Genomic DNA, 19,822 nt, shown 5'->3' on the forward strand with positions numbered 1-19,822 from the left:
TTACTGAGGACACATTTCAGCCAGCGCCAAAAAAGTGCACCAAGGCCAGAGACCCAATTATAAAGCTCATTATGATCACAGTGAGTCGGTCATTTTATTCTTCAGTTGAATCTGCTGGTGTGTAATGCAGACGGTTTTGCCACTGAGTCCTTTCAATAACACCTTTTCTCTTTAAGTCTGCATCAGGTTCGTCACTATGGAAACAGTCATGTCCACGCTGTCAGAATATTAATTGAACCGAGTGTGTGTGGGTTAGCACTGACACACCTCGGTGTCTGGGTTATAGCGTGCAGAGTGTGGAAAGGGAGGAATTTAGGACCACATTACCATACCAGCAGCTCAGCGGGGGTGTGATTAGTTGACACTGGGAGAGTGTTAATGAGAGGACAGGGCAGATCCGCTGCCTCCTGTTCTGGGGTGGACATAGCCACACATAAACACACCACACACACAGAGACACAAAACTGCAGTTCAGCAAAGTTTCAAATAAAGGCTGAGTGGTGTATAGGCTGGCCCATGGAGGCTGGTGGTTTAATATACTTTGGAGCTGAGTGGTACAGAGAGCGCTGGCAAAAGGGTGTTGCCTGTCACACTGTTTTCTGTGTGTTTAAGTCAACAGTCTCACGGCACTCATCCACTGTATATTCATTACAGTGTAAAACCTGCAGCCTATCACTGTCACACAACAATAATAGCCTCCACTATACACTACTGGTCGCACTTAGATTCTTCTCAGCGGTATTCATTGGAGACAGGGGGAGTGTTGATTACGAAAGATGAAATTTGCTATCGTTGTTGTGTTTTTATGTTACCGCAACTTGCACGGTGAGAAAAAATGATAGTTTAAATAAGTGTCCATAAGTGTAATTTAATTTCCCCCAGGTTGGAGACGTTTAAAGTATTAAAAAGTGTGCAGAAGAATTTGCTTTATCAAATATGATGTGGCCATCCAGGGGCCTTCTAACCCCCATCAGAACTACTTTAGCATGTGAATAATATCAGTTTGCATGTTGTGCTGTCAGTAATGGTTCAGTGAGGACTTGAGCCATGAATGAATTGAGATGTTGCTCTCTCTCTTTTACTGTGTGGATGGAGCTTTCTGGGCTCTCTGCACAGGCCTCTCAGCTCTCTCAGTGGAACTACATCAATACTTTGCTCATAGCGGGACAATACACTTCAATGTACAGCTCTGTAGCTTCAATGTATAATAGATGACTTCCCATTCCACATGAGACAGAGGCCCACAGCGCTTGCCACTGCGTTTCACCATTATTAAGTTGCCATGTCCAGCTAAAAGCTTGGTGCCAAGATAACAGCAGCACCATCCACCTCTAAAATGGGATTTTGTCAGCATGTGTGATAATCAGCACTTTCTCGCCCCTGTTTCGTTTTAATGCATGTTTCAGTAACTTGATGGACAGTTCAGAATCTCAGCGTGCCTGAATAAGAGTTTGTCATTGCATGATGGATTCATAAGTGATTTTGATGGATCATTTGCCCACTGTCCAATACCAGGTGCACTCATGGCAAAGTGCAACCTCCTCCCCTTCTCTACATCTGAACATATACCTGTATATATATGCGCTCACCTCTGCAGGGTGTTGATCTGTTTGAGCCTCCCATGTCACCGCTTGTTTAGTAACACAAGGCAGAAAATCAAAACTGCAAAGAAACACTGTTTTGTATTGTGAAACAGGCCTATAATCTTTTTAACCTGACCCTAACATTGGTTTTTGGATTTTTCTGTTGCTACTAAGCTGTTTGGACTTTGTATTTATAGGCTATGACAAGCTGTGCTAGAGGGCTGTCGATATCATTCATTCCCTTTAATACAAACAGATGTGTCAAACCTTATTTAATGCCTATTGATGTCTGAGATTTCCCCAGCTCTGCCCACTGTTTCTATCAGAGTGAATGCAACAGCCACAGTATTGGATGCAGGTATAGTTTTGAGTTGTTGCAATGAAACTTCAGCAAATTGGACTAGCATGCCACATTGTTTTATTCGCTTTGATTTTCATGGTGTCTTTGAATTTAACTGTCAGCTCTGTAGGTTGATAATTTTCATTTCCGTCAAACCATGTGGCAACCTTTCATTCCTAACCAGAACCCATTATACTAGATATCCAACCTTATCGTATCTAACCGAAACATTCTGTTTATTTATTATATATCACTGCATTGTGATTTTAAATGTAACAATTGATTGAAATCCAAAACCAAAACAGTGATTTACAACAATACGACAGTGTAAAGAGACACCATTGGTAATTGGCTGTCAGTCATTTACTGTTATTTTGATCAATTTTCTTTGTAAGGGTAGCTGTAGCTAGGGATATATATATATATATATATATATATATATATATATATATAAAAAACACCCAGCACGCCCCTGCGGGCGGTTTATCCTTCAAGCTCGGGTCCTCTACCAGAGGCCTGGGAGCTTGAGGGTCCTGCGCAGTATCTTAGCTGTTCCCAGGACTGCGCTCTTCTGGACAGAGATCTCCGATGTTGTTCCCGGGATCTGCTGGAGCCACTCGCCTAGCTTGGGAGTCACCGCACCTAGTGCTCCGATTACCACGGGGACCACCGTTACCTTCACCCTCCACATCCTCTCGAGCTCTTCTCTGAGCCCTTGGTATTTCTCCAGCTTCTCGTGTTCCTTCTTCCTGATATTGCTGTCATTCGGAACCGCTACATCGATCACTACGGCCGTCTTCTTCTGTTTGTCTACCACCACTATGTCCGGTTGGTTAGCCACCACCATTTTGTCCGTCTGTATCTGGAAGTCCCACAGGATCTTAGCTCGGTCATTCTCCACCACCCTTGGGGGCATCTCCCATTTTGACCTCGGGACTTCCAGGTTATACTCGGCACAGATGTTCCTGTACACTATGCCGGCCACTTGGTTATGGCGTTCCATGTATGCCTTGCCTGCTAGCATCTTGCACCCTGCTGTTATATATATATATATATATATATATATATATATATATATAATATATATATATACAAGCGACTGTTTTTACACGTTGTCGTTAGCAACAATGATGGTAAACCCAGCATGTGGCTCTGCTGTCTGCTTGTTTATTTTCCACATAAACCTTTCACAATAAAGCTCAAGATCCTTATGAGATTTTTCAAAATAAACCAGACCAGTCAAAACAAATCGACGACCTTATTTCTAAACGAGGAGCTACCTCTGTAGCATGGATGTGGTTTGGTTATGAAAAGTCTGACACGGACCAGAAAACTGTACTGTGCAGTTTACAGATGAGAAGCAAAGAAAGAGCCATCAGATGCTAAAAATAAAGACTCAAATGTTGGAACAGGCTTTTCCCCGCAGCACGCCGTGTAATAAATACTTACAAATAAAAGGCGCCCGTTACAACTTATGTCTAAAAATGTATAGTTTCATGCATCTGTCAAAACGCTCGACTTCAGCCCAGCTGGAAACACTTCACGCAAGTTGAGTTGCCCAAGATTCACAGAATTTACAGAAAATGTAAAGTTTTGTGACATATATCGTTGTCTGGATGATAAATGTCTTATATCGGGATATGAGATATTGGTCATATTGCACAGCCTTAGCTGTAGCATTAGCCAATGCCACACACTGTAGTATTTATAGCTGTCTTATTAGATGACCATTTTGAAATACATAAAACTAAACAAATACATGAGTGATAGTACAAAACACAAATGCAATAAAGCCACACAGTTCATCTTTAATGCTGGTTATTAACATTAAACAACATTAAACAAGTCTTGATGACTGCCCTGACGGTGCAGTGTGTTACAAGCCAGTGTAAACTAGTGTTTCCATGCTTCCTCCGTCACAAACTTTGTAATAAAAGTCTACACCTTTGTTAATCGGTCCTGTGTAGCACCTGTGTAGTGTGGTTGTATCGCAGAGCTCTGTCCCCCCTTACTGATTAGGAGGTTGTCTAAAAATAACATCTGGGGAGAGCAGTATATAGCCAGCAGGCAGGGAAAACAAGGGAGCAAGGGGAAATTGGCTGCTTGTGTATTCTACAGACCATGAGGGAATGTTAGTCAGAGAATTGTTGACTCTCCTATTCCCTGCCTACTTCAGTTTGTCATGGCTGTGTACTAAAATGAAGGGGACCATATATTTAGCTGTTGTGATTCATGCTCAGCAGATTGCGCGGGTGCAGAACGCTGTTTGTTTTTAGAGTCAAATACAGTAGCATTTGCATTTAGCTCGTCTCCAGAATCATTCAGATTGCCTTGCCAATGCATGGCCGCATTCAGGTTTGTTAAGCACACAAGATTCTCAGCGATGTACTTCACAGGGAAACCTTTCATTCTTTCCTTTTTTCTCCCTTGGTTATAACTCAATCACCAAGATGACACATTCATGACCATTATAAAAACATATCTGTGTGTTTCACTACCTCTTACAAGGATGTCCTTGTAAGAGATATTAAGTGCTCAGCTGTGTATGTGTTGTGGACTAAAACCTTTGTAGGCTTTTAATATTATTTTGAATTGACTGCAATTAAGAAGAGAAATGTAACTTCAAAAGATGTAGGTTAAAATGTTCATCTGTTTTCTTAATCTCTTATCCAATTACGCTGTAATCATATTTATCTCAAATACTTAAAGGGAGGTACACTACAATAACAACAACTAAGGTTTTAACAAGAAATAATGACAGTATAATCACTTCTTTAAATGTAAGCAATACATACGTAATTTTAAGTAGTGTGCAATTTACTGGTAATTTTACAGAAAACTAACAATATTTTCCCTGTATTATTGTAAACATGCTGCACTTTTCAGGGAGCAGGCTGTATTATGGAGTGGATTAATCCTACCTTTTTACATCTTTATTTAATATTCATCACGTTGATGTGCATGATGGATTACTTAATAATCCTTATGCTTTACCAAAAAATAAAACATGTAAATCCTTCTCCCTTACCAACTTGCAAGAAAAAAGTAAATACCATGAAAATTTGCAGGCCTGTGATCTTACAATGATTGAGCCAAGCTGAGCTAAATTATTTTTCCTTTATCAATCACTGTTTAAACACAATTTTAAAAAGCAGTGTGCAGAAAAGAGTGTCTCCTTCCCTGCAAAATACCTAGAAGTTAGGCAAGGTTAAGCCACCTCCTACACCCACACCCTGAAAAGTACAGTGTGCTTACGACGTAAGATAGGGAAACGTTGTTTGTTTTTTGGTATACTGCAGTAAAATGTGTGTCTCATTTCCCTGTAAAATACGAGTTACTTACAATTTCATTGTTTCTTCTTTTCTGTAAAATACAATGCAGTAGTTAAAATTACTTACATATTACTTTAATTATTTACAGATGCCTAAATTAATTAATAATATGGTTATTTCTTTATTTCCTGTAAAAGCCTGACTTGGTACACTTTTATTGCAGTGTACCATTTCATTAGTGAATTGTAATGACTTTATTAGTTGATGTTTCTTCTTAGTGATACTTGCTTTGCTGCGCCTTGCAGTGTTGTGTAGCCACGAGGCAGCGTCCACGATGTGGTCGCCTTTTTGTTTTTCTTTGGCTGAGTTGCTCAGAAAGGCATGAGCTCTTGTGACCGTTTCCATTAGTGAGAGACGGCCTTTGTTTTTCCCGACACACGGCAGCTCCTTTCAGTGTCTGAGCCGGTCTCACAGCCTCTCTCACACAGCTGACCCAGTGTTATTATAATTCAGCCAATTAATGAGCCAAGTAAAATGTTCCTTATGGGGAAACGACAGCAGTAAAGAAAGCTGACATTGTGGTAACGGTTGTTTTACTTGGTTGAACCACAAATTGGATAAAAGGTGACCTCGGTTTACATCTCCTTGAATGTTTTGTCAAACCGTGTCCGTGTTTGATCTATAATTGCGCCAATCATTTCTTCACACCGTTCCATTATGGCCTCATGCACCCAGTGCTCCTGCTTGTGCACATTATCCCACTATCCCAGTACATGTTGGGAAGTGCTTTACAGTTTTTGGTATTGACAGCAGAAACTTTATTTATTTATTTATTTATTTATTTTTATTGAAGAGCAACATTCCAACACATCTCGAGATTCTGTTGGATCACACGGCATAAACTATGCTGTGATTTGTAGACTTGAGGAGATTCCTTGTATTGAAGCAGCGCGTATACTGAAACAGCAGATGCTGCCGGTTTCCTGCGGAGTGGAATGAAACCAGAGCCTTTCTTATTGAAGATGCCCTGGCGCTGTGCTCTGCTGCGTGTCTGGAGAGTGAATAAAATGCCCATTTCTTGTGCCATGATCCAGGGTGAAGTTTAATTTTAGAGCAATCACCGACTCCCCATGTGCGAACACCCCTGCAGCTGCTAATGTAGAGCTGCTTTTTTCTTTCACTGCGTGTCTGTTTTGGTCCTCATTGCTAGTTCATGTTCTCCCACTCCTGGCATTTTCCAAAATTTGGAAGTCTGAGGCATCGTCACTGCTTTCTTATGTTGTTAGCCCACTCAGCTTGGACCAGCTAACAAAGCACATCAACACCTCTGCTGTCTACTTACTGAGTCGCATATTGGGTTTCAGTCTGCCATGCTGCCATGACCAGCAATTAAACAGCGACACAGTGGATTATTCATTCATAACAGGGAGAGGATGAACTCACAGTTATGACAGGTCGCCTCTAAAAAGCACCACAAACTCCATCATCCACAATCAGCAGCTCCAGATTGTGTTTTCCTACTGAAAGCAATCATCCGTCAAAGGTTTTCATTTAGATGGAGGGTAATTGATTTGGCGCACGTTCGCAGTTTGGCAGGTCAGTATGTTTTTGATCAAAACAACTTGCTTTCCAAGAATTTCAAAGTGCTACACAGGTTGTCATGTGTTGTAATTTTGCAGGACAGAGTTGATTAAATCAAACCTCATAGTGTTTCAGAGAGAGTGGCTTTTATATTGAATGAATTGGTTTCATTGCAGATATCTTGGATGGACCTGTCTGAAAATTCCACTAGTAATGTAAGTGTGATGTGTGAGCCAGCAGAGACATAGTCTGCCACAGTGATTCCCAGCTTGAAGTCCTTTTAACTGATGAACTTATAATGAGGGGTGACATGATGGTCACTAGGGTAGGAATTGATAAAATGCTAAATTGTTCTATGCTTTTTGGGTGGTTTCCTTAGGAAAGACTATATAGGCTTCAGGCCTTTAAATTCATTTATTGAATTTCATAAGAGCTGCTCGTGGTCTTTAGTGGTTCCATAACAGACCATTGGACCCAAACACAACATGAATGAATTGATTTGGGAGACCTTGTCACAAGAAACATAAGTTACAGCAGCACGATGATCCATTCATTAGCAAGCTAATAATGAAAATACTGTTGAGCCGCCAGTGCTACCCTTCGCCCTCCTAGTATGGTATTAATAACCCTGGAGAACCAATGGGGTCAGATCCTACCCCATTGGTTTACTAGGGAAACCATGGGGTCAAATTTGACCCCATGGGTTCTCCAGGGTTAATTTGAAGGTTCTAGGTGACCTAATTTGACCTCTGACCTTGACTTTGAGATCAAGGTCACTGACAACTAATCCAAGATTTTTAGTGTCATATTATGAATTATGAATCCTAGATGGCTTCTTTTTTGAGTTATCACATTCACAACCATGTCCACACTGTCCGCCCACACAGCAGGGTGATAAGAGTACCCCATCAGTCTTTCACGGCTGAGGGGTAATAATAATAGTGGTGTATAAGAAAAAATGTAAATTTACAGCAGGTAATTCCACAGATATTGGTCTAAAAAATCAATTTCTAGAAGAAAATGAAAACCAGTATTTTATTTTCCTGCTTCGACAATAAAATACTCATGATGGTGCCGCAAAATTAATGTAACATCACCAGCAATCAGTGCACTTAGTGATAATAAAAAAAGTTTGCAGAGCTTGTTTTAGAAGAGTACTATTCTCTTCTTTATTATGCAAAGAATTCAGTGATAGTTCTCTGTACGCCTTGTATAGATTGCAGACAGGAACTGCTTATAGCTTATAGTTTCAATAGTAGACCTGCTATGATGTGCGGTTTGGAGACGGTTGTATGGAAAGACGGAGGGTGGGATGGACAGGATTAGAAGTGAGTATATATGGGGGATGACTTGGGTTAGGCAACATTAGCTGCCTGTCTGACATCTCTGATTATGACTGTATTGTATATTTTTTCAGAAACGTAAGCCACATCATCGTTGCTGTACACCTGAAGCAGCTCTGTTTCCCCCCCTCCCCTCTCACTCACTGCCAGGCACTCCTAAGCCCCAGAAATAGCAACACTGGTGTATGACTCATGTTTTGAGCTATCTCAGATGCCTGATGATAAGGGAACGAATAACGCCGCTGATTAGCCATGTGCAGCATCTACAAAACAAAGACTTACGAGAGAGGTGTCTGAGGGTATCGGGTCAACATATCTGCATCATAAATATTTTATATAAATCCAATAGCCTCCTCCAATCATCTCTTCTTTGGTCCCACACCCTACCCCTGAATAAATAAATGCTTGTATAGTATTCTTGAAGCTCAGTGGCCGACTTGCTCAAGTCAAAGAGCAACGTTGGCCTCTTTTCAACATCATCTTCATTCCCAAGAGCATCCTTCTTTCATCTCCATCCCATCTTTTGTCTTTCATCTACTGATTTTCAGTATTCCATCCACCCTTCTTGCCTTTATCCTTCTGTCTTATCCCATCCCCACCCCGACCCTTCTCCAACTGTATAACTCCACCTTCTCCTGTCCCCATTAACCCTTTGTCCCTTTATCTTCTGCACCACCCTAGCCTACCCATCTTTTCCCATATCATGCATTTTTCATGTTCTCTGACTAAAACCTCAGTAGCCGCAATTGCCCTCCTGTTATCCTCTGCCATCCACCTTAAATTTGCTCTGCCTTCTACTTCCTTTACATACCTGCCAGGTCCTTCCAGGAAGAGTAGAGACGTTGTAAATGTCATTTTAACCCCCACCCCCCAAACACTACACTTCTTCCTCTTTAGCTGTCACTGTTCTATGGAACATCCTTCCATTACCCAACCAACATGTAGCATCGAGCCCTTCCTTCCCCTCCATCAACACGCCAGTTCAGCCCCCCTTTTCCTTTTTTTCCCCTTCTGTCTCCAGCTTAGCACGCCCCGCTTCCCATCTGAATCCACCTCCTTCTCCTCTTCTTGGGCTCGCAATCAGATCGTCGGTGCCCTGATGGAGGTCAGTCTGGTCTCCGTCTGCTGTGAGAGGCAACGGGGGGAGTTGGCCAAGATTTTCAGCCCCTGTCATTGCGCTGCACGGCGGGCCAGGAGGAGAAGGGAGCGAGAGAGGGAGGGGAGGCAGATGAAGGAGAGGACAGTGCGATAGAGAGAGAGAGAGGAAAAGCAGGAGGGTAGCAGCAGAGCGAGAACAGGAGAGATAGAGAGAGCGAAAGTGGTCCGGGCGCTCACAGCTCACATTGCTGGCTGGCTGGCTCGCTCACTGTTGACGAATGAGCTGTCTACCCACGGGGCTGGGAAACGGCAGCTTGTGACAAGCTGGGGAGAGAGGAACATGAATGTAATGCGCACCTTGCCTCGTTTGCTTTCAGATACTGGCCAGAAGAAGACTCCAGAAAAGAAGGATGGCAGGCGCATGTCGTTCCAGAGACCCAAAGGGACCATCGAATATTCTGTGAGTAACACACAAGCAACTCTCCGCTCCTCCTGTATTAATGCTGTTGTGTGTTTTTGATGCCTTTCTGCTCTGCTCCTTTGCTGCTGCTGCTGCTGCTGCTTCAGTGTGTGTCTCCTGCTGGTGGATTATGTAGCTCTGACTATCTCCAACAATATTCAAGCTGTAGTGGTTGTGCTTGTGTATGGTGAAGGCACATGCTTCGTAGCTCATTAGTGAGGGCGATAAGCATTTTGTGTATTTTGCCAGCCTAGCACGTGTATCTCATCCTCAAACTGTTTACATAAAGAGGGCAGTGTGTGTGTGTGTGTGTGTGTGTGTGTGTGTGTGTGTAGTATACATAGTATGTGTAAACAGACGAGTGGGGTTACTGATAGAAATCTTATGGAAACAATATATTCTCTGTTAAAGATACAGCCTCAGCTCCATTTTGCACGTAGATGTATAGAAAGCAGAGCTCTGTTCTTTCCTCCAGCTGAACTAGAGCAGGACAGGCAGGCAGGAGCGCTGGCAGGATGTGCATTTGTTTTTCCACTTGTTCTGTCCGCCGCGAATCGGCGAGCATTCCACCACAGCGCTCGCTGTGCTCACGAATGACCTTCCGACTGCCTTGTCATTTCTATTGATTTAGCTGTTGTGTAGGAGAAAGGAGGGGGGTTGGTGAAGTAATACGGGGAGAGGGAGAGAGGACTCTGGTTCCCTGGCATGAACTGAAAATGGAACTGTGTGTGCTTTGCCTTGTTGTGTTCTTCAAATGACCCTCAAATCCAGCTGCAGTCAGACTGCCTTTCCTCGCCTTTCTCTCTGTGGAAGTGGGATTGCTGTGGATCTGTCTGTCTCTCTGCTGAGGACTGAGGAGGAGATGAAGAGAGGAAGGAAAGGGAAGAGGGAGCTAGGGAGCTTACTGTCATTCCTCTACCCTAACCCCACTGTTATTGTTCCCATCAGTGCTGTTGGCTCCAGTGTGATTTCCCAGCACCAACACCGCCTCCACCTCTACCGGCTGGCCTAACCTGTCAGTCATCTGAGACCTGCTGATTGACAAGGGCCTTGTTTACCTCACCGGGGCTCGAACAGGCTTAACGGTTACGACAGGATATTTGTCAGAGCTAGGGCACTGTGTCATGGCCCCTTCATATAAACAGAGGGGCAACAAAGAGTCAGCAAGATGGACAGAAATGCTGACATTCAAGAAAAATAGGGAGATATTTGAAGGATTTGTATCTTAATCAAATGCTGCCCACCCACTAAATTATTGCTAAAGTGATGGATGCAGTGAGCAGTCTTCCTCTATCACTGGGTCCTGTAGTTTCATAGCGAGCGTTAACCTACAGCGTTCTCGGGGATATAACCAAATCTTGCCGACACTGTGAGAGACACATGACCGCCAGTCCCAGTGATTGAGAAGCGGCTTTATCTTAAACCTATCTCCCACTCTGAGGATGGCAGGAACGGTGATGTTTCCGTATTTCGCTGTCCATCAGATAAGTTTATAATCTATTGCACAGCACCGACAGGAAAAAGGAGTTTCCGTTTGTGCCACTTTATCAATACAGTCGCCCTCCCTCTTCCTCCGTCCTTCTTCTCCTTCTTCCTTCCTTTACGTCTCACACAGGCTTCTTTCTGCCCCCCTCTTTTTTTCTTTTTTTTTAGTTTTGAGAAATCACCTGTGCAGCTCCCATCTGCCTAGACACTGATAACACCAGTTCATTCAGCCAAGTCCAGCTATTGGCTGACCTGCATCCAATTAAAAAAGTGTTTGAAGTCTCTGGAAACAACAGAGATGGATGAGGAGACAGAAAGATACAGACAGAGCGAGACAAAGACTAGCACACAAGTGAGTCGCTATCGACAGGGTGGGGACTGTCTTTCCACAGACTGCCCGTGAGGACGGTCACTCAAAGTCAAATGAAACGAAGAACAGAAAAAGTGCTGGCCACAAGTGTTTTTCTCCAGACACACTAGCTTTATCACACCATGGAGATGGATGCTCCAGTTGGATTGCTATTTTGGATCTTGCCTGAGTTCCTCATAGACCCATTAGGTGTCCTGACTAGCTCCTGGTCCCTTTTATTGCATACTCGGGTTTTACATTTGCTCCCTTAACCATCATTTCTGTTTGATATGATAGCTTTGTAAAGTAAACTCTCGTTTATTCTGGGACCTAGAGGCGTATGTAAAAAGCAAAAAGCATTCAGACAGGGCCAAGTCCTAGTGCATATTTAGGTGCATGATGAGGTAAAAGTGCACTGAGTATGTTAAGTAACAATCACTCAGTACTCTGGGACACTTTGCACAATGCTTAGCCTCAGTTTATGCCTCTCGTGTTTTACTTTATATTGAATCATACTGTTCTCGCAGTATGTTTGAAACTGAATATAATAATGTTTATATTAATATATTGAAAGTAAAATGAAACTAAAATTAAAAACAGGTTGTGGTTTATGACCACAGTCATTTTCATGCACCACATCAGATTGTTTGATGTCTACATGGTTACAAGTTGGGGTCCATGGTTACAAGTTGTTAGAAGTGGTCCACCCCTTTGGACCACTTCTAACAACTACCGTCCTCACCATTATATACTTCCTTTGGTAAAGTTGATTTGTTTATGTGCTGTTTAATTATTGTACAATAATGGGGGGGTTTTCTAAGAAATTGTTGGATTTTTGAGATCCTGTCACCAATCTGTACAGCAAACATTAACCAACTGATAGCAGTCTTCCTTTACCACCACAACCAGCTGGAATATGGGTCCTGATACACACCTGTATGCTTTTTCCACATCTGACACCTAATGGTGTTACAGTTTGGATATGGATGCTGTCAGGGGAGGATATCGCTATAGAAAAAATTACCTTTTCTTCAACAGAATCAAAAGGGGATATACATTGTTTATTTATTTCTGACTCGTGATCAGTTTACTATATGCAAAAACGTAAACAGTAGTTGGACTTTGTGTTTAGAAGCAGCATTTTAAGCTGCTTAGCTCCATTTATACCTGATTTTGATTTTGGACATAAGCATCAAGAGGAAGTGAACAGATTCTGACAGCTTTAACAATCAGCTAACTAGGCAGTGGTGCAAAAAAAAATCTGCATACAAATTCATATCTGTTAAAACTGGTTGCTTAACTTGAACGTTGGTAAGGACGTAAGAAGCATAAGCTGGGCTCCACCTACAGTAACTATTGTCATCTCCAGTAGATGGAACCAGGAAGCAGGAAACTGGTCTGCAAACTAAGGCAAATATACTGTATAAAACTCCCCTCCAGTCGTCTTCCTTAGACCTCTTCCAATATATAACGGATTAATTTAGTCACATCGTAACCAGTGTCCCAAACAGGAAGGCTTGCATGTACAACAGGAATTGGAATCATTTTTTCATGTTGAGTCATGTTTAGGTCATTTTTTTGGCCTGAACATCCCTCTCCCTTTTTCAGTCTATTGAAGTGCTCTCAGCTGAACTGGCATAGCAGAGCTTTCATTATATTTTGTACAGTGACACTAGAGAGTGGTGAGGGGAAGGACTGTCTGGATACCAGATTTGTGGGGAAAAAAGAAAGTTGTCAGAATTGGTTATCTAGTTATTCTGGCAACAACACGAGCAGTCAGATAGATTTGAAACTGTTTTGGATCTAGATGATTAAAGAAAACAAACAATAAAACAAACTGAGATCTATTCAGGTATTAACCGCAGATTTACTTTTACAACATGATTTGCTGAGTAGTGCATTGAATCTTTAGGGCCTTGTGAATGGCATAGTCAGTTGGTGATTTGATGAGTCTGTTATTCAATTAATTTGGTCCCAATAGATGGATTGCAATTAGTTTATTTACAGTATGTCAGAATGGGCAGAGAGTGAAGCCAAATTTTTGTGCATGGTGCCTGGAAAAGCAATATCAGTAATTTTAGTGTTGTCAAAATGATTGCTGAGCACGCTGACAACAATTGTGGTTTCCTGTGAAATGTCTCAACTGTTGGATGGTCATTACACACCTAATCTTCCCTCAGGATGAGTTATAATATCACTGGCATTCTGTCATGTAGACCAGACTCGTGGTCTTAACTCTGGGAATGTTTTTAATTTGGCAGAAGAGAGCAAGCTCTTGGATGTAAAGTGTCGTTTAAACACAGGAAGCCATAAATGACTTTCCCTAGTAAAATGCTGTCTAAAAATACCTACAGAAAATCTTGTGTTTTACATACTTTGTAAGTCCTATATTCTGCTTAGAATAATCATAGTGTGATGCAGGCATAGCATGACTCAGATGTGAGGAAGGTGTAGGCTTGTAATGATGGAGACCATGGTCACTCCGTATCAGCAGTCTGCAGGTTTAATGGTCTCTGCTGGGCTCAGAGGAAGCACTGTGGGCATTGGAGAACTTCAGGGACATTAGATGAGTCATACACAGAGTCTCAGGTGTGTGTTTGTGCCATGCATGCCCACACAGAGACTTGCACACACACACATTAGTGGTAATCTTAACTTCCCAACCTCCTGACAATTAGTCACTTTGATTTCATTATTCACTGCTGGGTGAGAGAGGGGGAGCCCACTGTTTGAGCTCTTTCAACAACTTCCTGTCTGAGAGCAGCAGTCAATAGATGATGGAGAAATGATGAAACTGAAGGGGCGTGTGGATGGAGGAGGGGATAGTGGGGAATAGATGTGGAGTAGATGGGGACCCATGGATAAGTAGTTGGATGGATAAAAGGGGGAGATTGATTAATGGCCTAGATCAAAGCATTGTTATTGAATGTGCTCACCCTACATGTTGGACTCTGATTTTTGATTAAAGTGAAATTGGACTCATTTCCAGCTCTGTATTTTCTTATTGCAACTCTTGACTTAGAGTGAGGGTGGCCTTCAAGAACTTGAAGTCCACCCTGTGTCACTGTTCTGTTTTCTGCTGTACTGAAAGCTGAAATGTAACCATAAGTTAAAAAAAAATGTGGCACACACAAAACCAACTTCTGTCTGTTACATGTTTAAGTCTATGTGACCTTCATAAGTATTCGTATTTGTTTCTGGCCCACAGACATTCAAAACCTGTAATTTCACATTGATGAGTTAAACTTTTTTTTTATATTTTTGGATTTTTTTGTGTAATTAAAACACAGATATAAGATACCTCTAGGTTAGTCAAAGTTTTTAGGTTGTTTTGTCCATAAAGAGCTCTCACAGCTTTACTGTCCCTACCACAGAGGAATTACTGATGGGCCCATTTGACCTCCTTTTAGACAATCCTGACTCAAGCACTCCCTCCACTTTGGTTGTTCTGTGTCATGGTGAGCGTCTCTCTGCTTGGCTGCCTCATGTGTGTCATATGTGTTGGTGAGTCAGTGAAAAGACCATCAAAGCCTGAAGCAGCGGGAAGAATCAACGAGACGGCAAACCTACTGTGGGTCACCCCAAAACGAACAGAATAATGTCACTTTCTCACATGTGACTTACTGCGGCTCTTTATTAAGGCCTGCAAACAATCAGCACACAGTACACATACCATTAGGGTAGTAAGGACAAAGTCACCATGGCAACTGTCATGCAAAGCTGAGCTTCATTCTTCATTATAAAATGAGGAGCAGTAGCTCCTCCGATGTTGCATTGTAGGTGATTCAACCGTACGCTGGAGTTTTATTTTCAGTTTGATGGCGTCGCGGTCGATTCTTTTTTACCCTTGTTCTGCCGCTTTAATTTCTTCTGTTCATTCAAAATTTAAAGAGCACAAACACACGTCCTGCATACTTGTGTGCATCAACCAGCACCTGTGAATGTCTATAATTAAACAGCTTATGCTTATAGTGCTGTGATTACATCTTATTTCCCTTGTTGACCTTTAGCAGTAGCACTTGTAGATTTGTTCTCATGTGCCGTACTTAACATTACATGCCAGCAGACTCCTTAACGGAGCCATTTGTCTTAGTCCAGCCGAGTAACTGCGCTTGTTGAATCTGTTCGTTCTGTCCCGTTCGACGAGGTGACCATTCACTGATGTCACTTTCAAGATGGCTTTTGTGGCCTTCCTCTACCCTTCTCCTCAAGGAGAGACTGCCAGTAGGAAAGCTTAATTATTCATCTGCAGTTTGAGATGAATAATGGGTAGTATTGATCCAGAGGATAAGAAGATGGGATCCACCTGTCTTAAGTGGCCATGAACCTGATGGCAATTGCTCTCTCTTTCTCTTTTCCTCCCTCTCTCATCCTGCTGTCAATGTGTCAGTAACAGGTCTTTATCAGTGGGTCACATTTGACTGTCCTCTGTCGTATTCCACTTAATTGAGTTACAGATGGCTTCTCTTACAGTACGATCGATGGCTGAAGTCTCTGAGGCGTGGAGCTGTATGCATTTCATTTTACTGATGTATGTTTATTTGTTTATTTATTTGTTTATTTATAAGGAACCCCATTAGCTTCCACAACAGTGGTTGCTAGTCTTCCTGGGGCCCAAACCATCAAATACCACCAAATAAAATGTTACACAAATGAGTTGGATGCAAAAATGTCCACATAATATGGCTCTTACATCCACAATAAGGTTTTACAATTCTGAAAATGTAAACATGTAAATATTAAAAATGATAAGAAAAACACTCAAACAAAATACACAATTTCCATTACAAGTGACATTACCCTCTACAATTTTTACAAATAAAGCATAAGGCAACTTATTCCACTGAAAAGATGCTCTAAATATAACAGAGTTTTTCAAAAAGTTACTTTTAACTCGAGGAGTTACTAAATTGTGGTTAGTTGAGAATCGTGTAGCATGATTATGTATTTCATCTGGATACTGCAACTGAGCATAAAAAAAGTGTGGTGTGTTTACCAGTATTGCTTTCTTTAAAAATACAAGTAAGCCATAGTATAATTTAGCTTGTACAGAAAGCCAAGAAAGTTTATCGTGCATTTTATCAATACTTGTATAATATGAACACCTTAACACTAATCTGGCCGCCCTATTTTGGACTAACTGAAGTCTGTTCAGATCTGTCTTATTAGCTGCTGACCAAATGATTGAGCAGTACTCTAGATGAGATAATACTAGTGCATTAATGACATCTTTCATAATTGAAGAAGTGATATAAAAAGAGCATTTCCTAGCTATAGCTATGCCCTGTCCCATTTTCTTAATAACAGAGTTTATGTGCTGAGACCATGAAAGGTGGTGGTTTATGGTAACACCAAGTAATTTAATCTGGGTGACTTGTTCTAATACCGATCCAGCTATGGAAAGATTTAGTTGTGGGCTGTTGACGAAGCGTACTCTACTTCCTATTAACATGGATTTGGATTTAGACACGTTTAAAATCATGTTGTTTTTACTTATCCAATCAAACACGTTCAGCAAATCTAGTTGTAATACGCTTGTCAATTCAGAGTAGCTACTGGCTGAATAAAACATGGTGGAGTCATCAGCATACATTACAAGATGAGATTTTTCCAGGACATACGGCAAATCATTTGTAAAGACTGAATAGAGAAGTCGACTGAGGCAGCTGCCTTGGGGTAGACCACAGTTCATTTCACAGCCCTCTGACAAATAACCATTATAATAAACCTTTTGCCTTCTTCCAGACAAATAACTTTCCATCCAGCACAAAGCAGCTGGTGAAAATCCATAACATTTTAGCTTATCTATCAAAAGATCATGATTTATCAAATCAAATGCAGCACTAAAATCCAAAAATACCACCCCGGCCAGATTCCCATTATCTAGATATTTATACCAGTTATCTGTCATGTGAATAAGAGCTGAACTGGTGGAATAACCAGGTTTGTAGGCATGTTGAAACTGAGTGAGTAACTGATTTTCTGTTAGGTAATGTTGAATTTGTTCATAGACAATCCTCTCCATAATTCTACTTAGAACGGGGAGTAGACTAATAGGTCTGCTATTGACACCATTAAAAACGTCATTCTTGTTTTTAGGAATGGGAATTATTTTCGATTCTTTCCACTGCAATGGAAATAAGCTGCATGCCAAAGATCTATTAAATATGTGACATATAGGAAGGGACACAAACTTGGCTGCAACTTTGAGCAGTTTACTGTCTATATTATCAGAGCCTGAGGATGTATCGTCAGGAAGTGATATCAATAAGCGCTCTACTATCTCCACATTCACTGCCTCAAACTTAAATTGGCATTGCTTATTATTCATGATAACATCCTGTATAAGACACTGTGATAAGGTGGGATCGCCTCTGCTCATATTAGATTTTAAATTTGTTATTTTGTTGCTGTAATAATTCACAAAATAATTGGCTATGTCCTTGGCTTTACTTATAAACGTACCATCCGTGTAGATATGAGACACCACCGGAGCAAGATCTCTACCCATCATATTATTTAAAACTTTCCACACCTTTTTGCTGTCCTTGTTGGCCTCCTTGAGCTTAAGTTGATAATATTCTTTCTTCTTGCGCCTATTCAATTTAGTTACTTGATTTCTTAACTCGCGATATCTTGCCCACTCTTGTGGACTGACAGACTTATGTGCTTTTGCTATATCCCTTTCTGACATTGCAGCCTTAAGTTCATTATCTAACCAAGATGCGTAGTTCTTTTTAACAGTAAATCTTTTTAAGGGGGCATGTTTGTCAGCCAGGTAGCAAAAGTTTTCAATAAACATAGATAATGCCATATCAGGGTCACTCTCGAGGCAGATGTCAGTCCAGTGAATTTCTTTTACGTCATTAATATACTTATTTGCATTGAAATTTTTGTATGATCTATGAAAAATCATCTTTTGTGCGGTTTTCTGTGGTTTCATTTTCTTGGTCAAACCTACAAGATTATGGTCACTGTATGATGCTAACTGTGCTGCTAATATTACTGGCTTCCAGGAATAAAGTGATTAATTAGGTGTAAAAAGCAAACTTGAATCATACTATTATAACATCACACTCAGTGCCAAGACCGTCCCACCATCTGGCTTTGTCGATGTTTACGTCAACATCAGATATTTATAATCGTATTGATTGGCAGCAATGTGATACAAGAGCCAATAGCTGTCATAGGTTTGGACAGGCTTTAAAATATCTATTTGTGGAGAAACAAACAGAGGTTTCTTCACTCTAAGCCAAAGATTTGACCTTATGCTGCAGAATTGTAAAGAAAAGCTTTGAAAAAAGGGAGCTTTATGAAGCTGTAGATGTCCTATAGGTTGGCTTTGTGCTGGGCAACAGGAACTATAAAGCTAAAAATAAACAATTCATGGAAGAGACGGCAAATAGCAACAAGGGAGAATCAATGCTCTCCGCTTTGACTCTGTAGGAGCCCTGCTGATTATTAACTGTTCACCTTCCAAACTAAAACACAGAGAAGCTCTACTGATGTTGGCCAAATACCGAGGACACATCACACATGATGGAAGCACTAAATGGAGGGTTGTAAATATTTCTAGGATGCTTGATGATCAGTTATGACATATCAGTAGTCATTTCTAATATCTGGGGCATACTGAAGTGACCGGATTATCCTTCTTTTTATGGCCACGTTATAAATACACAACCAGTGCATGTCTGTGGATGTCACTGTCTTGTCACAGAGACTTTTCCGCCTTCTTGATCCAGATCTCCTGTCCTCCTTGAGACAGCATATTCATCAAGCTGATGTGCTGCTGTTGTTTGAATGAACAGTAAGACTCTCTGTACAGAGGCAATGAGATGACAAATCATGTGGATCCTCACTACTGTCATAAGGAGTCCAAGAGCAGTTGTTAATCACAGAGCTGTGTGGGAGGACTTTTAAGATGGGAGACCTACCTGTCACCACAGCCTCTCTTTGTCTTCCTTGTGGTTCCCCTTCAGTGAGTTACCTTCTGTACTGAGAAGAGAAAAGCAAGGAGTTGCTTCATAGTGCTCCCGTTAAGGTTGCTTTACTAAAACTACCAACAAATGTTGGCTATGACAACACCTGCCTCTGGTGGTGTAACAGCAGATGCAGTTTAACTAAGGTTCCCACAATTCTGAGGGCAGCGAAATAACTTTTTTGTCAGTGCTGCAGCAGTAGTAAGATATGTGTGGTTCACATTAATTAGAGATAACTGATCTGAAGTTTAGGGATGAGCTCAAACCCCTAACAGTCTTCTCCAGTCCAGATTTGTAAATGCCTATTTGCTCCACAGATCCACTTCTTC

General features: G+C 41.4%; 1 protein-coding gene across 9 annotated transcripts in view; it reads left to right on the top strand.

The window, feature by feature from the left end:
• oxr1a (oxidation resistance 1a) overlaps positions 1-19,822 on the top strand; it is a 182,919-nt gene that overhangs the window by 123,566 nt on the left and 39,531 nt on the right. For all 9 annotated transcript variants that reach the window (XM_026184156.2, XM_026184158.2, XM_080307880.1 and 6 more), the window contains one exon: positions 9,595-9,677. In XM_026184156.2, coding sequence (XP_026039941.1) covers positions 9,595-9,677 — 83 coding nt within the window. The remainder of the gene's footprint in view (positions 1-9,594; positions 9,678-19,822) is intronic.

Source organism: Astatotilapia calliptera, chromosome 11, assembly GCF_964374335.1.
Source record: "Astatotilapia calliptera chromosome 11, fAstCal68.1, whole genome shotgun sequence".
Classification (NCBI taxonomy): Eukaryota; Metazoa; Chordata; class Actinopteri; order Cichliformes; family Cichlidae; genus Astatotilapia; species Astatotilapia calliptera.